General features: G+C 39.5%; 1 protein-coding gene across 1 annotated transcript in view; it reads left to right on the top strand.

The window, feature by feature from the left end:
* Nucleotides 1-8,324: 8,324 nt before the first annotated feature.
* fgd (faciogenital dysplasia) overlaps nt 8,325-20,532 on the top strand; it is a 50,211-nt gene continuing 38,003 nt past the window's right edge. Inside the window, 1 exon segment of the mRNA XM_067395565.1 lies at nt 8,325-8,478. Within this exon segment, the coding sequence (XP_067251666.1) occupies nt 8,457-8,478 (22 nt within the window). The 5' untranslated portion in view covers nt 8,325-8,456.

Below are 20,532 nucleotides of genomic sequence, written 5' to 3'. Positions count from 1 at the left end.
TGTGTGTATTTGACAGAAACTGAAAGAGAACATAGTTTAACACTCACAGGATGCATCTGACAGACAGCTTTTTGTGTGTGTGGTTTAGATATGTGCGCTTAGAAAACCATATATCAGAAGTTTAGACTGTTATGGCTTTAAAATGCATGCAGATAATAAACTTTCATGATAATGAAGAACTGCAATGTCATGTGTGTGGAATAGCGATGGAAGTTAAAGCCATGATAATGAATAATGTTACCTAATGGAAGCATGAAGATGATGAAATGTAAAAAGGCCCAAGGACAGAACCCTGGGGAACACTGTGAGAGACAAGGGCAGCAGTGGACTTAGCCTGGTGGAGAGAGATGTAATGCTGATGATCAGACAGGTAGGAAGTGAAGCAGGATAGGGCAGTTCCAAAGAAACATCCTGCAAGTTACATAGCTTAAAACGTCCTCCTCATCACAAACAAAGCATTTATTTAATAAAGCTCCAAAAGTGACTGGATATTGGGGGACTTGTGACATCACACGGGCAAATACATTTGCATATGCCTGCCTCCAGAGCAAGACATCAACCAATAGTTTCTGAAGTCATTATAATCACTGACGCTGTCTACGCTGATACAGTATACAGATGTGTTCAGTTTCTGAAGTCATTATAATCACTGACGCTGTCTACACTGATACAGTATACAGATGTGTTCAGTTTCTGAAGTCATTATAATCACTGACGCTGTCTACACTGATACAGTATACAGATGTGTTCAGTTTCTGAAGTCATTATAATCACTGACGCTGTCTACACTGATACAGTATACAGATGTGCGTTCAGTTTCTGAAGTCATTATAATGACTGACGCTGTCTACGCTGATACAGTATACAGATGTGTGTTCAGTTTCTGAAGTCATTATAATCACTGACGCTGTCTACACTGATACAGTATACAGATGTGTTCAGTTTCTGAAGTCATTATAATGACTGACACTGTCTACACTGATACAGTATCCAGATGTGCGTTCAGTTTCTGAAGTCATTATAATCACTGACGCTGTCTACGCTGATACAGTATACAGATGTGTTCAGTTTCTGAAGTCATTATAATGACTGACACTGTCTACACTGATACAGTATCCAGATGTGCGTTCAGTTTCTGAAGTCATTATAATCACTGACGCTGTCTACACTGATACAGTATACAGATGTGTGTTCAGTTTCTGAAGTCATTATAATGACTGACGCTGTCTACGCTGATACAGTATACAGATGTGTTCAGTTTCTGAAGTCATTATAATCACTGACGCTGTCTACACTGATACAGTATACAGATGTGTTCAGTTTCTGAAGTCATTATAATCACTGACGCTGTCTACGCTGATACAGTATACAGATGTGTTCAGTTTCTGAAGTCATTATAATGACTGACACTGTCTACACTGATACAGTATCCAGATGTGTGTTCAGTTTCTGAAGTCATTATAATGACTGACACTGTCTACACTGATACAGTATACAGATGTGTGTTCAGTTTCTGAAGTCATTATAATGACTGACGCTGTCTACACTGATACAGTATCCAGATGTGCGTTCAGTTTCTGAAGTCATTATAATCACTGACGCTGTCTACGCTGATACAGTATACAGATGTGTTCAGTTTCTGAAGTCATTATAATCACTGACGCTGTCTACGCTGATACAGTATACAGATGTGTGTTCAGTTTCTGAAGTCATTATAATCACTGACGCTGTCTACACTGATACAGTATACAGATGTGCGTTCAGTTTCTGAAGTCATTATAATGACTGACGCTGTCTACACTGATACAGTATACAGATGTGTTCAGTTTCTGAAGTCATTATAATCACTGACGCTGTCTACACTGATACAGTATACAGATGTGCGTTCAGTTTCTGAAGTCATTATAATGACTGACACTGTCTACGCTGATAAAGTATACAGATGTGTTCAGTTTCTGAAGTCATTATAATCACTGACGCTGTCTACGCTGATACAGTATACAGATGTGTGTTCAGTTTCTGAAGTCATTATAATCACTGACGCTGTCTACACTGATACAGTATACAGATGTGCGTTCAGTTTCTGAAGTCATTATAATGACTGACGCTGTCTACACTGATACAGTATACAGATGTGTTCAGTTTCTGAAGTCATTATAATCACTGACGCTGTCTACACTGATACAGTATACAGATGTGCGTTCAGTTTCTGAAGTCATTATAATGACTGACACTGTCTACGCTGATAAAGTATACAGATGTGTTCAGTTTCTGAACTCATTATAATGACTGACGCTGTCTACACTGATACAGTATACAGATGTGTTCAGTTTCTGAAGTCATTATAATCACTGACGCTGTCTACACTGATACAGTATACAGATGTGCGTTCAGTTTCTGAAGTCATTATAATGACTGACGCTGTCTACACTGATACAGTATACAGATGTGTTCAGTTTCTGAAGTCATTATAATCACTGACGCTGTCTACACTGATACAGTATACAGATGTGCGTTCAGTTTCTGAAGTCATTATAATGACTGACACTGTCTACGCTGATAAAGTATACAGATGTGTTCAGTTTCTGAAGTCATTATAATCACTGACGCTGTCTACGCTGATACAGTTCTGAAGTCATTATAATGACTGACACTGTCTACACTGATACAGTATACAGATGTGTTCAGTTTCTGAAGTCATTATAATCACTGACGCTGTCTACACTGATACAGTATACAGATGTGTGTTCAGTTTCTGAAGTCATTATAATCACTGACGCTGTCTACACTGATACAGTATCCAGATGTGCGTTCAGTTTCTGAAGTCATTATAATGACTGACGCTGTCTACACTGATACAGTATACAGATGTGTTCAGTTTCTGAAGTCATTATAATCACTGACGCTGTCTACACTGATACAGTATACAGATGTGTTCAGTTTCTGAAGTCATTATAATGACTGACACTGTCTACACTGATACAGTATACAGATGTGTTCAGTTTCTGAAGTCATTATAATCACTGACGCTGTCTACACTGATACAGTATACAGATGTGTTCAGTTTCTGAAGTCATTATAATCACTGACGCTGTCTACACTGATACAGTATCCAGATGTGCGTTCAGTTTCTGAAGTCATTATGACTGACGCTGTCTACACTGATACAGTATACAGATGTGTGTTCAGTTTCTGAAGTCATTATAATGACTGACACTGTCTACACTGATACAGTATACAGATGTGTTCAGTTTCTGAAGTCATTATAATCACTGACGCTGTCTACACTGATACAGTATACAGATGTGTTCAGTTTCTGAAGTCATTATAATCACTGACGCTGTCTACACTGATACAGTATCCAGATGTGCGTTCAGTTTCTGAAGTCATTATGACTGACGCTGTCTACACTGATACAGTATACAGATGTGTGTTCAGTTTCTGAAGTCATTATAATCACTGACGCTGTCTACACTGATACAGTATCCAGATGTGCGTTCAGTTTCTGAAGTCATTATAATCACTGACGCTGTCTACACTGATACAGTATACAGATGTGTTCAGTTTCTGAAGTCATTTTAATCACTGACGCTGTCTACACTGATACAGTATACAGATGTGTTCAGTTTCTGAAGTCATTATAATCACTGACGCTGTCTACACTGATACAGTATCCAGATGTGCGTTCAGTTTCTGAAGTCATTTTAATCACTGACGCTGTCTACACTGATACAGTATACAGATGTGTTCAGTTTCTGAAGTCATTATAATGACTGACGCTGTCTACACTGATACAGTATCCAGATGTGCGTTCAGTTTCTGAAGTCATTATGACTGACGCTGTCTACACTGATACAGTATACAGATGTGTGTTCAGTTTCTGAAGTCATTATAATCACTGACGCTGTCTACACTGATACAGTATCCAGATGTGCGTTCAGTTTCTGAAGTCATTATAATCACTGACGCTGTCTACACTGATACAGTATACAGATGTGCGTTCAGTTTCTGAAGTCATTATAATGACTGACGCTGTCTACACTGATACAGTATACAGATGTGTTCAGTTTCTGAAGTCATTATAATGACTGACGCTGTCTACACTGATACAGTATCCAGATGTGCGTTCAGTTTCTGAAGTCATTATAATGACTGACGCTGTCTACACTGATACAGTATACAGATGTGTTCAGTTTCTGAAGTCATTATAATCACTGACGCTGTCTACACTGATACAGTATCCAGATGTGCGTTCAGTTTCTGAAGTCATTATAATCACTGACGCTGTCTACACTGATACAGTATACAGATGTGCGTTCAGTTTCTGAAGTCATTATAATGACTGACGCTGTCTACACTGATACAGTATACAGATGTGTTCAGTTTCTGAAGTCATTATAATCACTGACGCTGTCTACACTGATACAGTATACAGATGTGTTCAGTTTCTGAAGTCATTATAATGACTGACACTGTCTACACTGATACAGTATACAGATGTGTTCAGTTTCTGAAGTCATTATAATCACTGACGCTGTCTACACTGATACAGTATACAGATGTGTTCAGTTTCTGAAGTCATTATAATCACTGACGCTGTCTACACTGATACAGTATCCAGATGTGCGTTCAGTTTCTGAAGTCATTATAATGACTGACGCTGTCTACACTGATACAGTATACAGATGTGTTCAGTTTCTGAAGTCATTATAATCACTGACGCTGTCTACACTGATACAGTATACAGATGTGTTCAGTTTCTGAAGTCATTATAATCACTGACGCTGTCTACACTGATACAGTATACAGATGTGCGTTCAGTTTCTGAAGTCATTATGACTGACGCTGTCTACACTGATACAGTATACAGATGTGTGTTCAGTTTCTGAAGTCATTATAATGACTGACGCTGTCTACACTGATACAGTATCCAGATGTGCGTTCAGTTTCTGAAGTCATTATAATGACTGACGCTGTCTACACTGATACAGTATACAGATGTGTTCAGTTTCTGAAGTCATTATAATCACTGACGCTGTCTACGCTGATACAGTATACAGATGTGTTCAGTTTCTGAAGTCATTATAATGACTGACGCTGTCTACACTGATACAGTATCCAGATGTGCGTTCAGTTTCTGAAGTCATTATGACTGACGCTGTCTACACTGATACAGTATACAGATGTGTGTTCAGTTTCTGAAGTCATTATAATCACTGACGCTGTCTACACTGATACAGTATCCAGATGTGCGTTCAGTTTCTGAAGTCATTATAATCACTGACGCTGTCTACACTGATACAGTATACAGATGTGTTCAGTTTCTGAAGTCATTTTAATCACTGACGCTGTCTACACTGATACAGTATCCAGATGTGCGTTCAGTTTCTGAAGTCATTTTAATCACTGACGCTGTCTACACTGATACAGTATACAGATGTGTTCAGTTTCTGAAGTCATTATAATGACTGACGCTGTCTACACTGATACAGTATCCAGATGTGCGTTCAGTTTCTGAAGTCATTATGACTGACGCTGTCTACACTGATACAGTATACAGATGTGTGTTCAGTTTCTGAAGTCATTATAATCACTGACGCTGTCTACACTGATACAGTATCCAGATGTGCGTTCAGTTTCTGAAGTCATTATAATCACTGACGCTGTCTACACTGATACAGTATACAGATGTGCGTTCAGTTTCTGAAGTCATTATAATGACTGACGCTGTCTACACTGATACAGTATACAGATGTGTTCAGTTTCTGAAGTCATTATAATGACTGACGCTGTCTACACTGATACAGTATCCAGATGTGCGTTCAGTTTCTGAAGTCATTATAATGACTGACGCTGTCTACACTGATACAGTATACAGATGTGTTCAGTTTCTGAAGTCATTATAATCACTGACGCTGTCTACACTGATACAGTATCCAGATGTGCGTTCAGTTTCTGAAGTCATTATAATCACTGACGCTGTCTACACTGATACAGTATACAGATGTGCGTTCAGTTTCTGAAGTCATTATAATGACTGACGCTGTCTACACTGATACAGTATACAGATGTGTTCAGTTTCTGAAGTCATTATAATGACTGACGCTGTCTACACTGATACAGTATCCAGATGTGCGTTCAGTTTCTGAAGTCATTATAATCACTGACGCTGTCTACACTGATACAGTATACAGATGTGCGTTCAGTTTCTGAAGTCATTATAATGACTGACGCTGTCTACACTGATACAGTATACAGATGTGTTCAGTTTCTGAAGTCATTATAATCACTGACGCTGTCTACACTGATACAGTATCCAGATGTGCGTTCAGTTTCTGAAGTCATTATAATGACTGACGCTGTCTACACTGATACAGTATACAGATGTGTTCAGTTTCTGAAGTCATTATAATCACTGACGCTGTCTACACTGATACAGTATCCAGATGTGCGTTCAGTTTCTGAAGTCATTATAATCACTGACGCTGTCTACACTGATACAGTATACAGATGTGCGTTCAGTTTCTGAAGTCATTATAATGACTGACGCTGTCTACACTGATACAGTATACAGATGTGTTCAGTTTCTGAAGTCATTATAATGACTGACGCTGTCTACACTGATACAGTATCCAGATGTGCGTTCAGTTTCTGAAGTCATTATAATGACTGACGCTGTCTACACTGATACAGTATACAGATGTGTTCAGTTTCTGAAGTCATTATAATGACTGACGCTGTCTACACTGATACAGTATCCAGATGTGCGTTCAGTTTCTGAAGTCATTTTAATCACTGACGCTGTCTACACTGATACAGTATACAGATGTGTTCAGTTTCTGAAGTCATTATAATGACTGACGCTGTCTACGCTGATACAGTATACAGATGTGTTCAGTTTCTGAAGTCATTATAATGACTGACGCTGTCTACACTGATACAGTATCCAGATGTGCGTTCAGTTTCTGAAGTCATTATAATGACTGACGCTGTCTACACTGATACAGTATACAGATGTGTTCAGTTTCTGAAGTCATTATAATGACTGACGCTGTCTACACTGATACAGTATACAGATGTGTTCAGTTTCTGAAGTCATTATAATGACTGACGCTGTCTACACTGATACAGTATCCAGATGTGCGTTCAGTTTCTGAAGTCATTTTAATCACTGACGCTGTCTACACTGATACAGTATACAGATGTGTTCAGTTTCTGAAGTCATTATAATGACTGACGCTGTCTACGCTGATACAGTATACAGATGTGTTCAGTTTCTGAAGTCATTATAATCACTGACGCTGTCTACACTGATACAGTATACAGATGTGTGTTCAGTTTCTGAAGTCATTATAATGACTGACGCTGTCTACGCTGATACAGTATACATGTGCACATTCACTTCACGCACTTGAGTCTGTCGAAAACAGGACAAATGGAGTAAATAAAAGCGTTTAAATGTTCGCTTTGGTAGACGTCAGAAGGATACCAGCAAAGAAACGTTGCAAAGAAACTTTTGTTGACAGATGAAGCAGTAACTGTATTGGATCTGACAGCAGCTGCATCACAAACCACAAGTAAATGATTTCAAAATGCTTTGTCTGATTATGGTTTTATATGGATAATGATTTCAAAACACTTACTCATGTGCAATAGTGAGTGATACTGTTTTCTTACGCAATGACGTTAACCAATCATAACAGTGGGCGTTTACTGACAAGCCTTAAGGGAGCTGCGCCTTAAAAACATATCAGTTCAGACAGAGGGTAGAAAATTATGGTTCTCCTACATTTGTTTTTTGTGCAAAAAACTTATAAGCAAACCTCAACATATTAAAATAATAATTAAAAAAAAAAATCACCCTTTTAAACAACTATTTCCAAAAACGGGCCCTGATAGCTTCTGATTGAGAATGAAGTTGGGACCACAACCTTTTTTTCATTTGTATTACTTGTCATAATGACTTTTTTTATGTCAGAATTAAGTATGTTTTTTTCTTATGTGGCAAAAATGTGCTTCCATAGAGAAGAAAGAAACACAAAGACTCCTTCTCCACCCAGTGTGTCATATGATGCTCGTGGTACATGAGGCTCCTGAGGGAGAACATACACAGACCCATGACTCTGGCATTGTTTACACTTCACGACTTCTGGTCAGTTATGGTTATTTTAAAGTATTGCTTTTATGTTTCAGTATATTAATATCAGTTATCCCCAATCCCACCCTCAAAACACCACTGAATCATCAAAAAGAATCGACTCAAAAGAACGATTCGTTTGCTGATCGGACAACATTACCAGAGTCAGTTCAGTCAGTTGTCGGTGGAGAAACGCAGCTGCTTCCAGAAAGCCATTCTAGAGACGGAGAACAGAAAGATGGATCGACAAATCAGCACAAATGAAGGGGGAAACGGCTCGCATCTCTTCAACATATAAAGTCGGAGAAAGTTTCACACGATGCGAGGAATCAGCGCGAGCGGTCAGTGTTTCTCTCTTTCTCATTCAGACTGAATGTGTGTGTGAAGATAACAGTGAATGAGAGTGCGAGGAAGGGTTTGCTCTCCTTCTTCAGATGTGTGAGGTTTATGATTATAAAAACAGACACAAATGTAACATGCAGTGCTCTGTGAGATGAATGTGGACATCTGCTCTGAAATGTTGGAGTTTCTGAGATCTTTGACTTGTGAATGAATGCAGACATTGCTGAGGTCTCTTCTAGAAGAGATATGGGCATTTTTCTTGGGAGAAATCTGAGAAGTAGCCTTATTTGCTCTCAGTTTAATATCATTGTTGTCCAGGAAGGCTTGAGAGATGATCTGCTTTGAGATGTTTGCTCTTGTCTTCTGCTGCTCGTGTAGAGCATGTGTCTGAGCCTCTGGTCACTGTGTTTTTATGTTTTCTCTTAAAGCTGTGAGGGGAAACTGGACAGTTTTATGGCCTGTTGCATGAGCAGCTGTTCATCCTGATGATTTTTTGTTTTTGAGGACAGTGGTTGAATCTCATGAAAACAAGTCCAGCTCATATTTCATCCTAAAATCAAAAGAATTTTTTTTTTTTAAATAAATAAAATTTTATTTTTGTGTATGCACATTTCAATTTTGATTAAAAAGGTCATTCTTATTATAGGAAAAGCTCATTTTCATTACTGTAAAAGCTCTTTATGAAGTTTTGAGTTCTGAAAGTTGTACATCAAGTATTCATCGTTTTAAGCCAGTTTATCATCTGACCAGCTCTACTTTATCGTGACTTCATCTTCTCTCTCTGGGTTTAGTTTGATTTCATGAGTCTGTTTGATTCATCCCTCCATTCTGTTCCTCTTTCATGCTCTTCATCTGTTTTCCTCTGCAAAAACACACTGCAGGCTTTGTTCGTCCCTTCTTTCATCATCATCAAATCTCCCTTTCTGTCAGTTTCTTTCATTTCAGTAACTTCCTGTGGGGTTTTTGTGGAAAACTGGTATGGGGAGAACAGTAGCAAGCGAAAATAAATAAATAAATAAATAGAGAGAGAGAGAGAGAGAGAGAGAGAGAGAGATGTCTGAACCACAGTCCACTCTAGAAGGGTTGTGTGCATAAGCTTAAAGTCACCATGAAATCAAAATTGACCATTTTTTTAATGTTATATCACAGTGTTTATTATGAATAATTTATCGGTGCACATCATTATTGTTTTAAATTCATGTTCCTCATGATCTTGAATCAGAATATCTTCCTCTTGCAGCATCTCTTCTCTTCTCTGATGACGAGGGCGGGGCAACCTGTCACTCACATGAGATCCACCAATAGCAAACCACAACCATCCAATCAATTCCCCTCAGACAAAATCAAGCCCCGCCCTACATTTGTTCTCGTTCCTGAAGCGATTTACTCGGATACACGACACAATAGAAGAAAAGACAAGCTCAACTTCCCTTTCTTGAGCTTTAATAGGCTCTCAAACCTCAAGTAATAGTGAGTTTGTACCGTGCAGCACTAATGCATGTTTTCAAAACAGAAGAACAGATTGTTGTTGTGTCTTTATATAAATGTAATTGTGCAGTAAATGTGAGTGTATGTTGTTAGTCTCTGAGGTTTTATCAGAAGGTTTGTGTTGTGTGTGTGTTCGGCCACTAGAGAGCGTCTCCTCCACACACATCCTCTGTCAGTCGACCTCTGAACCATATCATGAAGGTTTGATCATGTGATCTCTCTCATGAGAATTCAAAGGGTTTGTCAGTTGTCCTCTTTGCTTTTGCTAGTCTTTTTTAGGTTTGTTCAAATCTTTAACAAAGTTTGCAAACCTCAGATGAATCTGTGAATGATCCGATTGTCACTTTTTGGAAGAGCTTGATCACTATCAGAAAGGTAATGGTGTGCTTTAGTTGGCTGCTGTGACTGCCTCATGTGAAGCTGTTGGTGTTCTTGCAGTCATTCAGATGTTGTTCAGGTCTGCAGATGTGTCGGTGTGATTGCCGTATAAGGAGAAGCTGAGTGTGAATATGTGCAAATGTGATGCTGCTGTGTGTTTTATGGCCTGTCAGGTTGTCATGACTACAGGCCTGCACTTTGTCCACCTGCATTATATAGCTAAACATGATCAATCAGGGTGTGTGTGTGTCTGTAAGAGTGTGTGTGTATCGGTGAACATATTTTAAGCAAAACTCTTGTGTCATATATGTGTCTCATGTAAGGTTATTTTAATATCATTCATTTACTATTATAGTTATTATTAATATTTTGAATTAGTTTTTTTATATCCATTTTCATTTCAATTTTAAAGTTTTAGCCATTTTGTTGTTGTTTTTTTTATTTGTTGTTGTTTTTTTTGTTTGTTTGTTTTTTTCAATTTTAGTTTTAGTTATTTTAGTACATCAAGTTAAACCAATTTAAAATGTTCCTTGGCAACTTTTATTTCAGTTAACATTTATTTTATTTAGAAAGTGATTTATGTAAATCAACAAAAATTATTGAAAGCAACAAAAATGTTTTTTATGTTTTTAGCTTCAGTTTCTTATAATAACCCTGATCCAGGTCATATTTCACTCCAAAACCAAAAGAGATAAATATTTATAAGATAAGACATTATATTTAGCATAAAGATAAGGAGAAAGTCTATTTTAAGGCCACTAGGTAATAAAAATGTCCAAAAAAGCAAAATTATATTATTTATTTATGTTTTGGCATGAAATGTGACCCAGAAATTTGTGAGGTTCACACATAAAAATCCATTAGAGCTCCATAAGAATTCTGTCAATATGGCCTTGATGCATATATGACATTCATGTTTGTCCAGGCTTCTTGAGAACGGCGGTCAGTGAGGAACAGACCCCATGAAACGATCATTGTGTAATAATCACCCTCCTCCTCCTCACTGTAATCCAGTGATCATGTAGAATTACTGCCATCTGGGTCACTGTGGGACAGAAGCCCATCGACACACATATCACTCATGCTGTACACACAGATCACTTCTGCATTCTGCCATTCAGTCACACATGTAGAATTAATTCCAGACATGTATGAGGAAAAACACTACTGCACACATTTCTTCCAAGAGGAATATTCCACCATATGCACACTTAATCTGTTAACAGTGCAGTTTGGATGCCAGTATTTCTAGTAGTGCTGTCAACAGAGCTGAAAATGCATTTGATATTTTTATCATAAAAACATTATTTCAGTGAGGGATGAAACATCATACAAATTCGCCTCCTTATAAAATAGTTACGTTTTCTCATGAGATCGTTGTGTCTGAACACTAAACCACCTCTTGTGGACAGTTGATTTAAAATCTTGTTTCCCAATAACTAAAATAATCTACAATAATCTTTAGAATTCAGATATGATTAACATTTTTGAAATAATTTGAGATCATCATTGAGCATGTTTACATTCACACCAATACCCCGATAACTCACAAAAATCAGCTTATAGAAATTTCACAGCAAAATACTGTCATTTCAAAAGGAATTCAATAGAATTTTCTGTCACATAATCGGACATGGACACCTCAATGATAAATCTGTGTTTACTCTGATAAAGAAAAATGGGTTAACGAGTTCACATGAACTGCTTAAGCGTAATGGGGTTAAGAATGTGCATGCAAACCCACTCATTGTCCACAACCCTACACTACAGTTTGGTGTTTTTGAAATCGCTCAACAGGGGGCGCTGTGGTTATATGGTCAAGTTAAAAACTCTGATGGTTTGCGCTGGTTTGGCTGATGGTTTGTGCGGGCAAACTTACTGTATCAGAGCTCCCGTGTGAATGCAGCGACGGCCTCGACAGACCAGATCAGTGCAAAAATTAATTATGAATTAAAAGGCTGCACATCTGAGTGAAATATTGATGGTGTTCTTGTCCCTCTCCTCTGAGGGGCTGCTTTTGGTTTCAGATGGCCACAGGAGGTGTTTGTGTGTCTGTGTGGAACGATAACATGCTATTAAATGGAGAAAAGACGTGTCTGGACACTGTGACATTGTTTCAAAGGTGGAGCAAGTTCATTATGTTTTGAAGAAAGATTACAAAAACAAAGTTTTTATTTTTGGAAAAGCATAGACTGATGCATTACAGGCCCATATTACGGCATCTTTCAAAGTCTTGATGTTGTTTTTGGGCTCTACTAGATGTAATGTTGATTATTTTCCTCATATTCTCCATTGTTGCAGCTCCTCTCTTCCCAGTCTGTCAGTAACACTCTGTTTAGTTCCTGTCTCTATGAAGCCCCTCCTTCTGAAAAGCACAATGTGCTCTGATTGGTCGGCTGGAGCAGTGTGTTGTGATTGATCTAGCGCTGCGAGCGTGTTTGGGAAATGTCCTGCCCCTTACCGATATATATATATATATATATATATATATATATATATAAGTAAATTTCCATGTCAGCGCTCGCCTCTAGATGGCCAGGCCACCTCAGCGATGCACATCTTAGCCGTCCTTCAAGTGTACCAGGCCAAACTTCTCCACCGTATGGATGAGTTTGGACTAGAGGTCTACAAAGAGAACCCGAGACCCGAGGACCCGGGACCTGACCTATATTTCTATATATTTTTTTTTGTCTATATTTTAAATGGTCAGATGGGTCCGGGTCAGGTCCCAATCTATTACTTCGGTTCCCGGGTCTGTTAAACATTGTGTATACCCGAACCAATCTTGATTCAGAGATCACCCGGCCGTGTTGAGAGTCAGTCAGCGCTTGTAACTTGCAAAGTATGAGCCGGGAAATAAGGTGAAGAAAAACACGAGCGACCCCAGCAATCAGAAGCAGAGCGGGCGGAGTTAATGCAAGCAAACGGTGATCATCGAGTTTTCCTTTTCCTATTGTGTGCAACAGTAATGCAAACAAACTTAAAATCTCAACCTCGCACACTCGCATTTAAATAACATATTTCAAATCATTAACAAAAACTGAGATAAACTATCTCATGAATGTTTTCTATGACGCTCAAAATGCGTTTAAAAGCTTGTTTCAGGTTGCTCCAGCTAACGCAAATGTGCAGTCTCATGCAAGCGCACTCTCTTTCTCCTATTTTTATAATAATATTATGAATGAACCGTCTTGTTATATCTAAAGTTTTGATCAGACTCTGCTCAGAAAGCACAGAAATGACCGCAAATAAGTAATGCTAACGTCAGCGGCCATATCACTGAACAAGCAATCGTTATTATAGTTCAAAAGGGCAACAGTCAAAGTTATTTTATTATTTGAGTTGACTCGAGATACAACAAAATGCAAAACTTCAAGTTGCATTTTGTCATCGTGACAGCAAGTGGACTTTTAAAGCTAGAATAAAGAGTGGATTAAGCATTTCAATCGGCAAGAGAGGAATAACGGATGAACTTTCTTTGCAAGTGCATCACAGTCAGGTACAAGGGAGAAGGCTACTAACATTAGGTAAGACAAAACGTTTTATTTTTGTAACTTGTTTATTGACTTACTAATAGCAATTTGCTGTGGAATAGACCTATGTGCCGATCGGGTCCAGTTGGGTCTGTGTCTTCCCGTCTGGGTTCGGTTGCAGCTTTCAAATAATAGACGTGTCCGTGTTGGATCCGGGTAGTACATTTATGGCATTTCTCGGTTCTGCACGGGTTCGGGTCCAACTTTCAAAATAATAGTCAGGCCCGGGTCGGTTCCGTGTAGCACATTTACGGATCTCTTTGGGTTCGGGTATGAATTTTTCGGACCCGTGAAGACCTCTGGTCTGGACCTGAACCGGCTTTAAGGAGATGCGCAGTCTTCAGCTCAGCCCAATGATGGCTTGGCTCTCTCAGGAGCACGCCTTAAACATCAGGAGCATGGCGGCCTCATTCAGGGCGGGTTCCTACAACCCCCTCAAGAGGTTTCAGAAGCTGCTCTGCCTCATGGCAGCTTCATCCGTCATTCTGCTAGGATTGCTCCACATACATTCACTCCAGCTCTGGTTGAAGGGCCTTGTCCCAACTCAAGCGTGGCGCAGAGGTCGACACATTCTCAAGGTCACCCATGGCTGTGTCAGAGCGCTGGTCCCTTGGAAAGCACCCTGCTTTTACCAAAACGAGGTGTTGCTGGGTTCAGTTCCAAGGAGGAAGGTAGTTATGATAGATGCCTTCAAGATGGGCTGGGGCACCCTGAGCGACAGCAGGATAGCCTTTGGCTCGTGGACAACCCCGATGTCAGATTAGCACATCAACCACCTGGAAATGATGGCAGTAGTTCTGGTCTTCAAGGAGTTCCAGCAGGAGCTCAGAGGTCATCGTGTCCTCGTCCACTCAGACAACAGGACGCTGGTTGCTTTCATAAACCACCAGGGAGGTCTCAGGTCTCACCCTCTGTACAGATTGGCGAGCCATCTTCTCCTACGGCACAGAGGAACCTCCACTCAGTGATTCACCTGCCAGGCTCCTTGAACATAGGAGTGTCACGCAGCGGACCTCCCCTGGGTCCTCGATTCTGCTCTTCAGGCACGGGTGTTGTCAAGACGCTTGTGGACTGTGTAGCAGGCTCCGACTACGGTCTGAACCTCCTACTATGCAGCTGGTTAGGGGCCCTCAACTGAGCGCCCCCTAGCTGTCGGCTCACTGAGCAGCTTCCTTTCTGTGCTTGTAGCATGGCGCTATTGGATTAAGTTCCCCATAAGCGTCAGCTTAAAAAGCCGATGCAATGCAAGTGAACCATATCAAAACGGAACGTTTAAGGTTACTAACATAACCATGGTTCCCTGAGAGAACGGGAACGAGCATTGCATAGCTTGCCTTGCTACTTGCTCCTCAGTCAAAAGATTCTGACGAGATCTGGCATTTCTGTGGCTTTTATAGGCAGCCAACCCCATCTGTTTTGGCGGCTGAAATGTCATTTGTCTGTGAAACTCACAGATATGAACCAATAAGGCCTCAGGATTCTGAGAAAACAGGAGTTTTACCCATATTGTGATATGTTCATTCCTGGAAGAAAGCTCAAGACTACAATGGAGGCGTTTCTTGGAGTTCAGAAACGGTGTCACACTGATATATATAACTCCTGCTGGAGGGACTTTGTGATTTGCAGAGCTTTTTCATGCTCAAACAGCAACATTGCACGCTAAAGAAAGATGAACGTAAAAAAACATCATGGGTTTGCTTTAAATAAATAATAGTGAATTTGAGTTGACTTTGTCTCATACACTGCAGATAAATGTCACTCCTCTTCATCTCGTTCTGACACAAACACTTCAGTCATTTCCAAACAACCGCTTCCTAAAAAACAAATGTACTACAGAAAAACTTCAGTCATGAATAAAATCTGTGGTATGTACAACCAGTTGCTAATGCTGTTTTAAATCTGTGTGTGTGTGTGTGTGTGTGTGTGTGTGTGTGTGTGTGTGTGTGTGTGTGTGTGTGTGTGTGTGTGTGTGTGTGTGTGTGTGTGTGTGTGTGTGTTCTACATCTGAGTATTTGTTTGAAATCCGTTTCTCTAGAGCGTCTTTTTGAAATATGTGTTTCCTCATATTTTCAATTTATGAGGAACAAATACAGTGAACTATTGCAGCGAGGAAGTGAATGGTTTAGTATTATTTTAAATAACTGATGAGTCAACGATGCCAGTCTTCTTTACTGTCAAACCAATAAAGGACACTGACTTAAACGTTTAATTCACTTAATCATCATTTACTCGCCCTAATGTCCTTCCAAACCTCTATGGATTTTTCTCAAAATTCTGCTTCCTCTCTTATTAAAATCTACTGGTTTTGTTTTCACCCGGTTCCTAATTCCACTTTCTCAAACATCACGCCACAAAACCACCATCACTTTTCCCAGAGAGAGTCACTGAAAACACACACACTCAAAATAATCATTGATAATAATCATAAATGTTTCATCATATTAGAATGATTTCTGAAGGATCATGTGACACTGAAGACTGGAGTAATGATGCTGAAAATTCAGCTTTGATCACGGGATATAAATTACACTTTACTATATATTCACATAGAAAACAGATGATTTACATTGGAATAATATTTCACATTTTTACTGTATTTTTGATCAAATAAATTCAGCCTTGATGAGCAGAAGAGACTTCTTTAAAAAACATTAAAAAATCTATCCAACCCCAAACTTCTGATTGGTAGTGTGTGTGTGTGTGTGTGTCATTAACTTTTCCATCTCTTCCCTTTCTCTGTAAATATAAAAATAATTGAGATTAATAATTGCAATTATAATTTTGCTGGGCACTTGAAGTTTTTCCCACTTATGCATTAAACAAATACATGCACTTTATTTGTCAACAAAAGCCCTTAAACATCTGCAGCCTGCTTTCTAAGATCACGAGAAACAGCCGACACGTTTATCTCTGAATGCTGACAAGCTCAAAATAGCGTTTATTGATCTATTGAGCGGCAGACTCTCTCTGTCTCTCAATCTGTCCTTCCTGACCGATTTTTCCATTCTCTCTTCCTCTACCTCCCTTCATTTTCCCCCGCTCCCGCTGTCATTAGTTGCCATGGAGACGTCTCCATGGCGTTATTGTGGAGCGGTGGGTGTATATTGTTCACGGAGGGGGATTTGGGGACAGAGAGGGGGAGGAGAGCGGCGGCTGGAGGAGGGGAGCGGATGAGACTCTTCGGACGTGTTGCATTGTGCCGAGTGTGTGAGAGATAGAGCCGCGCGGAGAGCACAGCTGGTGAGTGCTGCTCGTTTTCTAAACGTTTATGTGCTTGTGATGTGTTTGTGTTCTGATGGGCAGCAGACGTTACATCTGATGCTCTGTGTCTGTCTGTGGAATGTGCAGTAACAGCGCTCAAGCCTGTTGAAATATACATGCTCACCTTTCATGTTTTATTGAGAGATTTGTGCCAGGCTGATGTTATGCTGCTGCATCCTGGAGGATTTTTTTCTGTCTTTTTCAGCAGTTTTAATAAGTTCTGACACCTTTTGTTACACACTTTTAGGTTTATATGCTATATAATGCTCATACTGCCTTAAGTGGTAATGTAATGATGCTTGATTCCACACACTTGTGATTGGAGCGAACCCCTAACCCTATTAAACAACTCGCGCTGTTCGTGCTTCAGACATGATATAACACTGTCTGATCAGACTTACTTTTTTGTTTTGTTTTTTATGGTGCCCAAACCATTTTGAAGGAGTTTGAAGTTTCACCCTTCCATGTAACTGTAGGTTTTTTTTTTTCAACTCGGTCTAGAATATCACTGAGATTTGAGGGTGCATGAGCTCTTTTGACCACCCAAAACTCCCTAGTGACGCCCTAGCAACCACACAAAAATTCTAGTGACCTCAGAGCACCTTAGCAACCACATATGCCCTTGTGTTGTGGCAGCAACTTTTGCACTGGCAAAACCACTCTGTTTTACTACAGAAAATGTAGGGAAATCCTGTTGTGTGTAGCATCCATGAAAAGTCTTAAATAATTGTATAGGACAGAGATGCACCAGTTGACTGGCCATAAATAAGAACTTGCCGGGTTTAAGGGGTTTTTTTTGTTTGTTTTTTTTGGGCCAACCTCTATTCCGGACCTGTGCACAAACTGCATTGCGATTATTTCCCAACATGTCATTTGTGTGAAAATATGACAAAGTCTGTAAACAGGACATTAACGGGATAGTTCACCCAAAAATGAAAATTATCCAACAATTTACTCACCCTCAAGCCGTTCTAGGTGTATGTGACTTCCTTCTTTCAGCTGAAAACAATCGGATTTATATTAAAAAAAATATCCTGTCTCTTCCAAGCTTTATAATGGTAGTGAACTGGGCTTGAGATTTTGAAGCTCAATTGGCCACGAAAAATCACGATCAGTGCATCCCTAGAATAAGAAAAGTCTTAACTATCATTTCAAGAGGTCTTAAATTTGAGGACAGAAAAATAGGAATAATGTCATTATTAAACAATACATGATGATTTAATTGTGAGCATTCTGCAGGCTCTTGGTTTCAGAGCGGTTCACAATCAATGAATACATATGCCAAAATAGTGCTTTGATCTACTGTTTATGAATTATGACAGTGTTTCTCTTATGGTGTTTATATCATACCTGTAAACTTTTTTCCTCATTAATGTACACACAGCACCCCATATTGACAGAAAAACACAGAATTGTTGAGATTTTTGCAGATTTATTAAAAAAGAAAAACTGAAATATCACATGGTCCTAAGTATTCAGACCCTTTGCTCAGTATTTAGTAGAAGCACCCTTTGATCTAATACAGCCATGAGTCTTTTTGGGAAAGATGCAACAAGTTTTTCACTAAACGTTGGTGGACAGCCATTTTTAGGTCTCTCCAGAGATGCTCAATTGGGTTTAAGTCAGGGCTCTGGCTGGGCCATTCAAGAACAGTCACAGAGTTGTTGTGAAGCCACTCCTTCGTTATTTTAGCTGTGTGCTTATGGTCATTGTCTTGTTGGAAGGTAAACCTTCGGCTCAGTCTGAGGTCCTGAGCACTCTGGAGAAGGTTTTCGTCCAGGATATCCCTGTACTTGGCCGCATTCATCTTTCCCTTGATTGCAACCAGTCGTCCTGTCCCTGCAGCTGAAAAACACCCCCACAGCATGATGCTGCCACCACCATGCTTCACTGTTGGGACTGTATTGGACAGATGATGAGCAGTGCCTGGTTTTGTCCACACATACCACTTAGAATTAAGGCTAAAAAGTTCTATCTTGGTCTCATCATACCAGAGAATCTTATTTATCACCATCTTGGCAAACTCCATGCGGGCTTTCATGTGTCTTGCACTGAGAAGAGGCTTCCGTCGGGCCACTCTGCCATAAAGCCCCGACTGGTGGAGGGCTGCAGTGATGGTTGACTTTCTACAACTTTCTCCCATCTCCCAACTGCTTCTCTGGAGCTCAGCCACAGTGATCTTTGGGTTCTTCTTTACCTCTCTCACCAAGGCTCTTCTCCCCCGATAGCTCAGTTTGGCTGGACGGCCAGCTCTAGGAAGGGTTCTGGTCGTCCCAAACGTCTTCCATTTAAGGATTATGGAGGCCACTGTGCTCTTAGGAACCGTAAGTGCAGCAACCTTTTGTAACCTTGGCCAGATCTGTGCCTTGCCACAATTCTGTCTCTGAGCTCTTCAGGCAGTTCCTTTGACCTCATGATTCTCATTTGCTCTGACATGCACTGTGGGCTGTAAGGTCTTATATAGACAGGTGTGTGGCTTTCCTAATCAAGTCCAATCAGTATAATCAAACACAGCTGGACTCAAATGAAGGTGTTGAACCATCTCAAGGATGATCAGAAGAAATGGACAGCACCTGAGTTAAATATATGAATGTCACAGCAAAGGGTCTGAATACTTAGGACCATGTGATATTTCAGTTTTTCTTTTTTAATAAATCTGCAAAAATGTCAACAATTCTGTGTTTTTCTGTCAATATGGGGTGCTGTGTGTACATTAATGAGGAAAAAAAATTAACTTATGATTTTAGCAAATGGCTGCAATATAACAAAGAGTGAAAAATTTAAGGGGGTCTGAATACTTTCCGTACCTACTGTATATTTCCAAAGGCCACAGATGCAGTCGGACAAATCATCAGTTAAATGTTGTCAGTGCTTTAGCTCACATTGAGCTGTTTCTTAAGAAGAAAATAACACTAGATTTCTGCAGGCTCAAGGCTTTATCACACTGGACATTCCTTCTACCTGTGTTTATCATGTGTAATTAATGCTTTGGGAACATGCTGTTGTTTGGGACAGGTAGATTAGTACAGACTCATATACGTGCAGGACGTCCTGTCATCTGACAGCACACAGTCCCACTCAAGATCAGTGGACTCGGATCTCATTGAAGGAAAAAAGAACATTTGAAAAAAAAAAAAAATATGGTCAGACATTTCAGCGATTTACAGTGAACAGCTAATTCTGTGGGTGGGTTCTCAATTTTATTGAATCTGAATTTAAAAAATACAAGCCAATAAAATAGAATAACCACACTTTTATTTAAAATAACATGCCAAAATTGGACATAAAAATATTAAAATAAAATTAAATATAAATGTAATATTCTTCATTCAGTATTCAACAGAATCAGATTTACTAGATTTCTTTTTTGACCAATTATTAAAATAAAGTATA

The sequence above is a fragment of the Chanodichthys erythropterus genome, chromosome 9 (assembly GCF_024489055.1).
Source record: "Chanodichthys erythropterus isolate Z2021 chromosome 9, ASM2448905v1, whole genome shotgun sequence".
Taxonomy (NCBI): domain Eukaryota; kingdom Metazoa; phylum Chordata; class Actinopteri; order Cypriniformes; family Xenocyprididae; genus Chanodichthys; species Chanodichthys erythropterus.
Note: the sequence above shows the minus strand (reverse complement) of the source record. Positions and strands in the feature narration are given on the sequence as shown.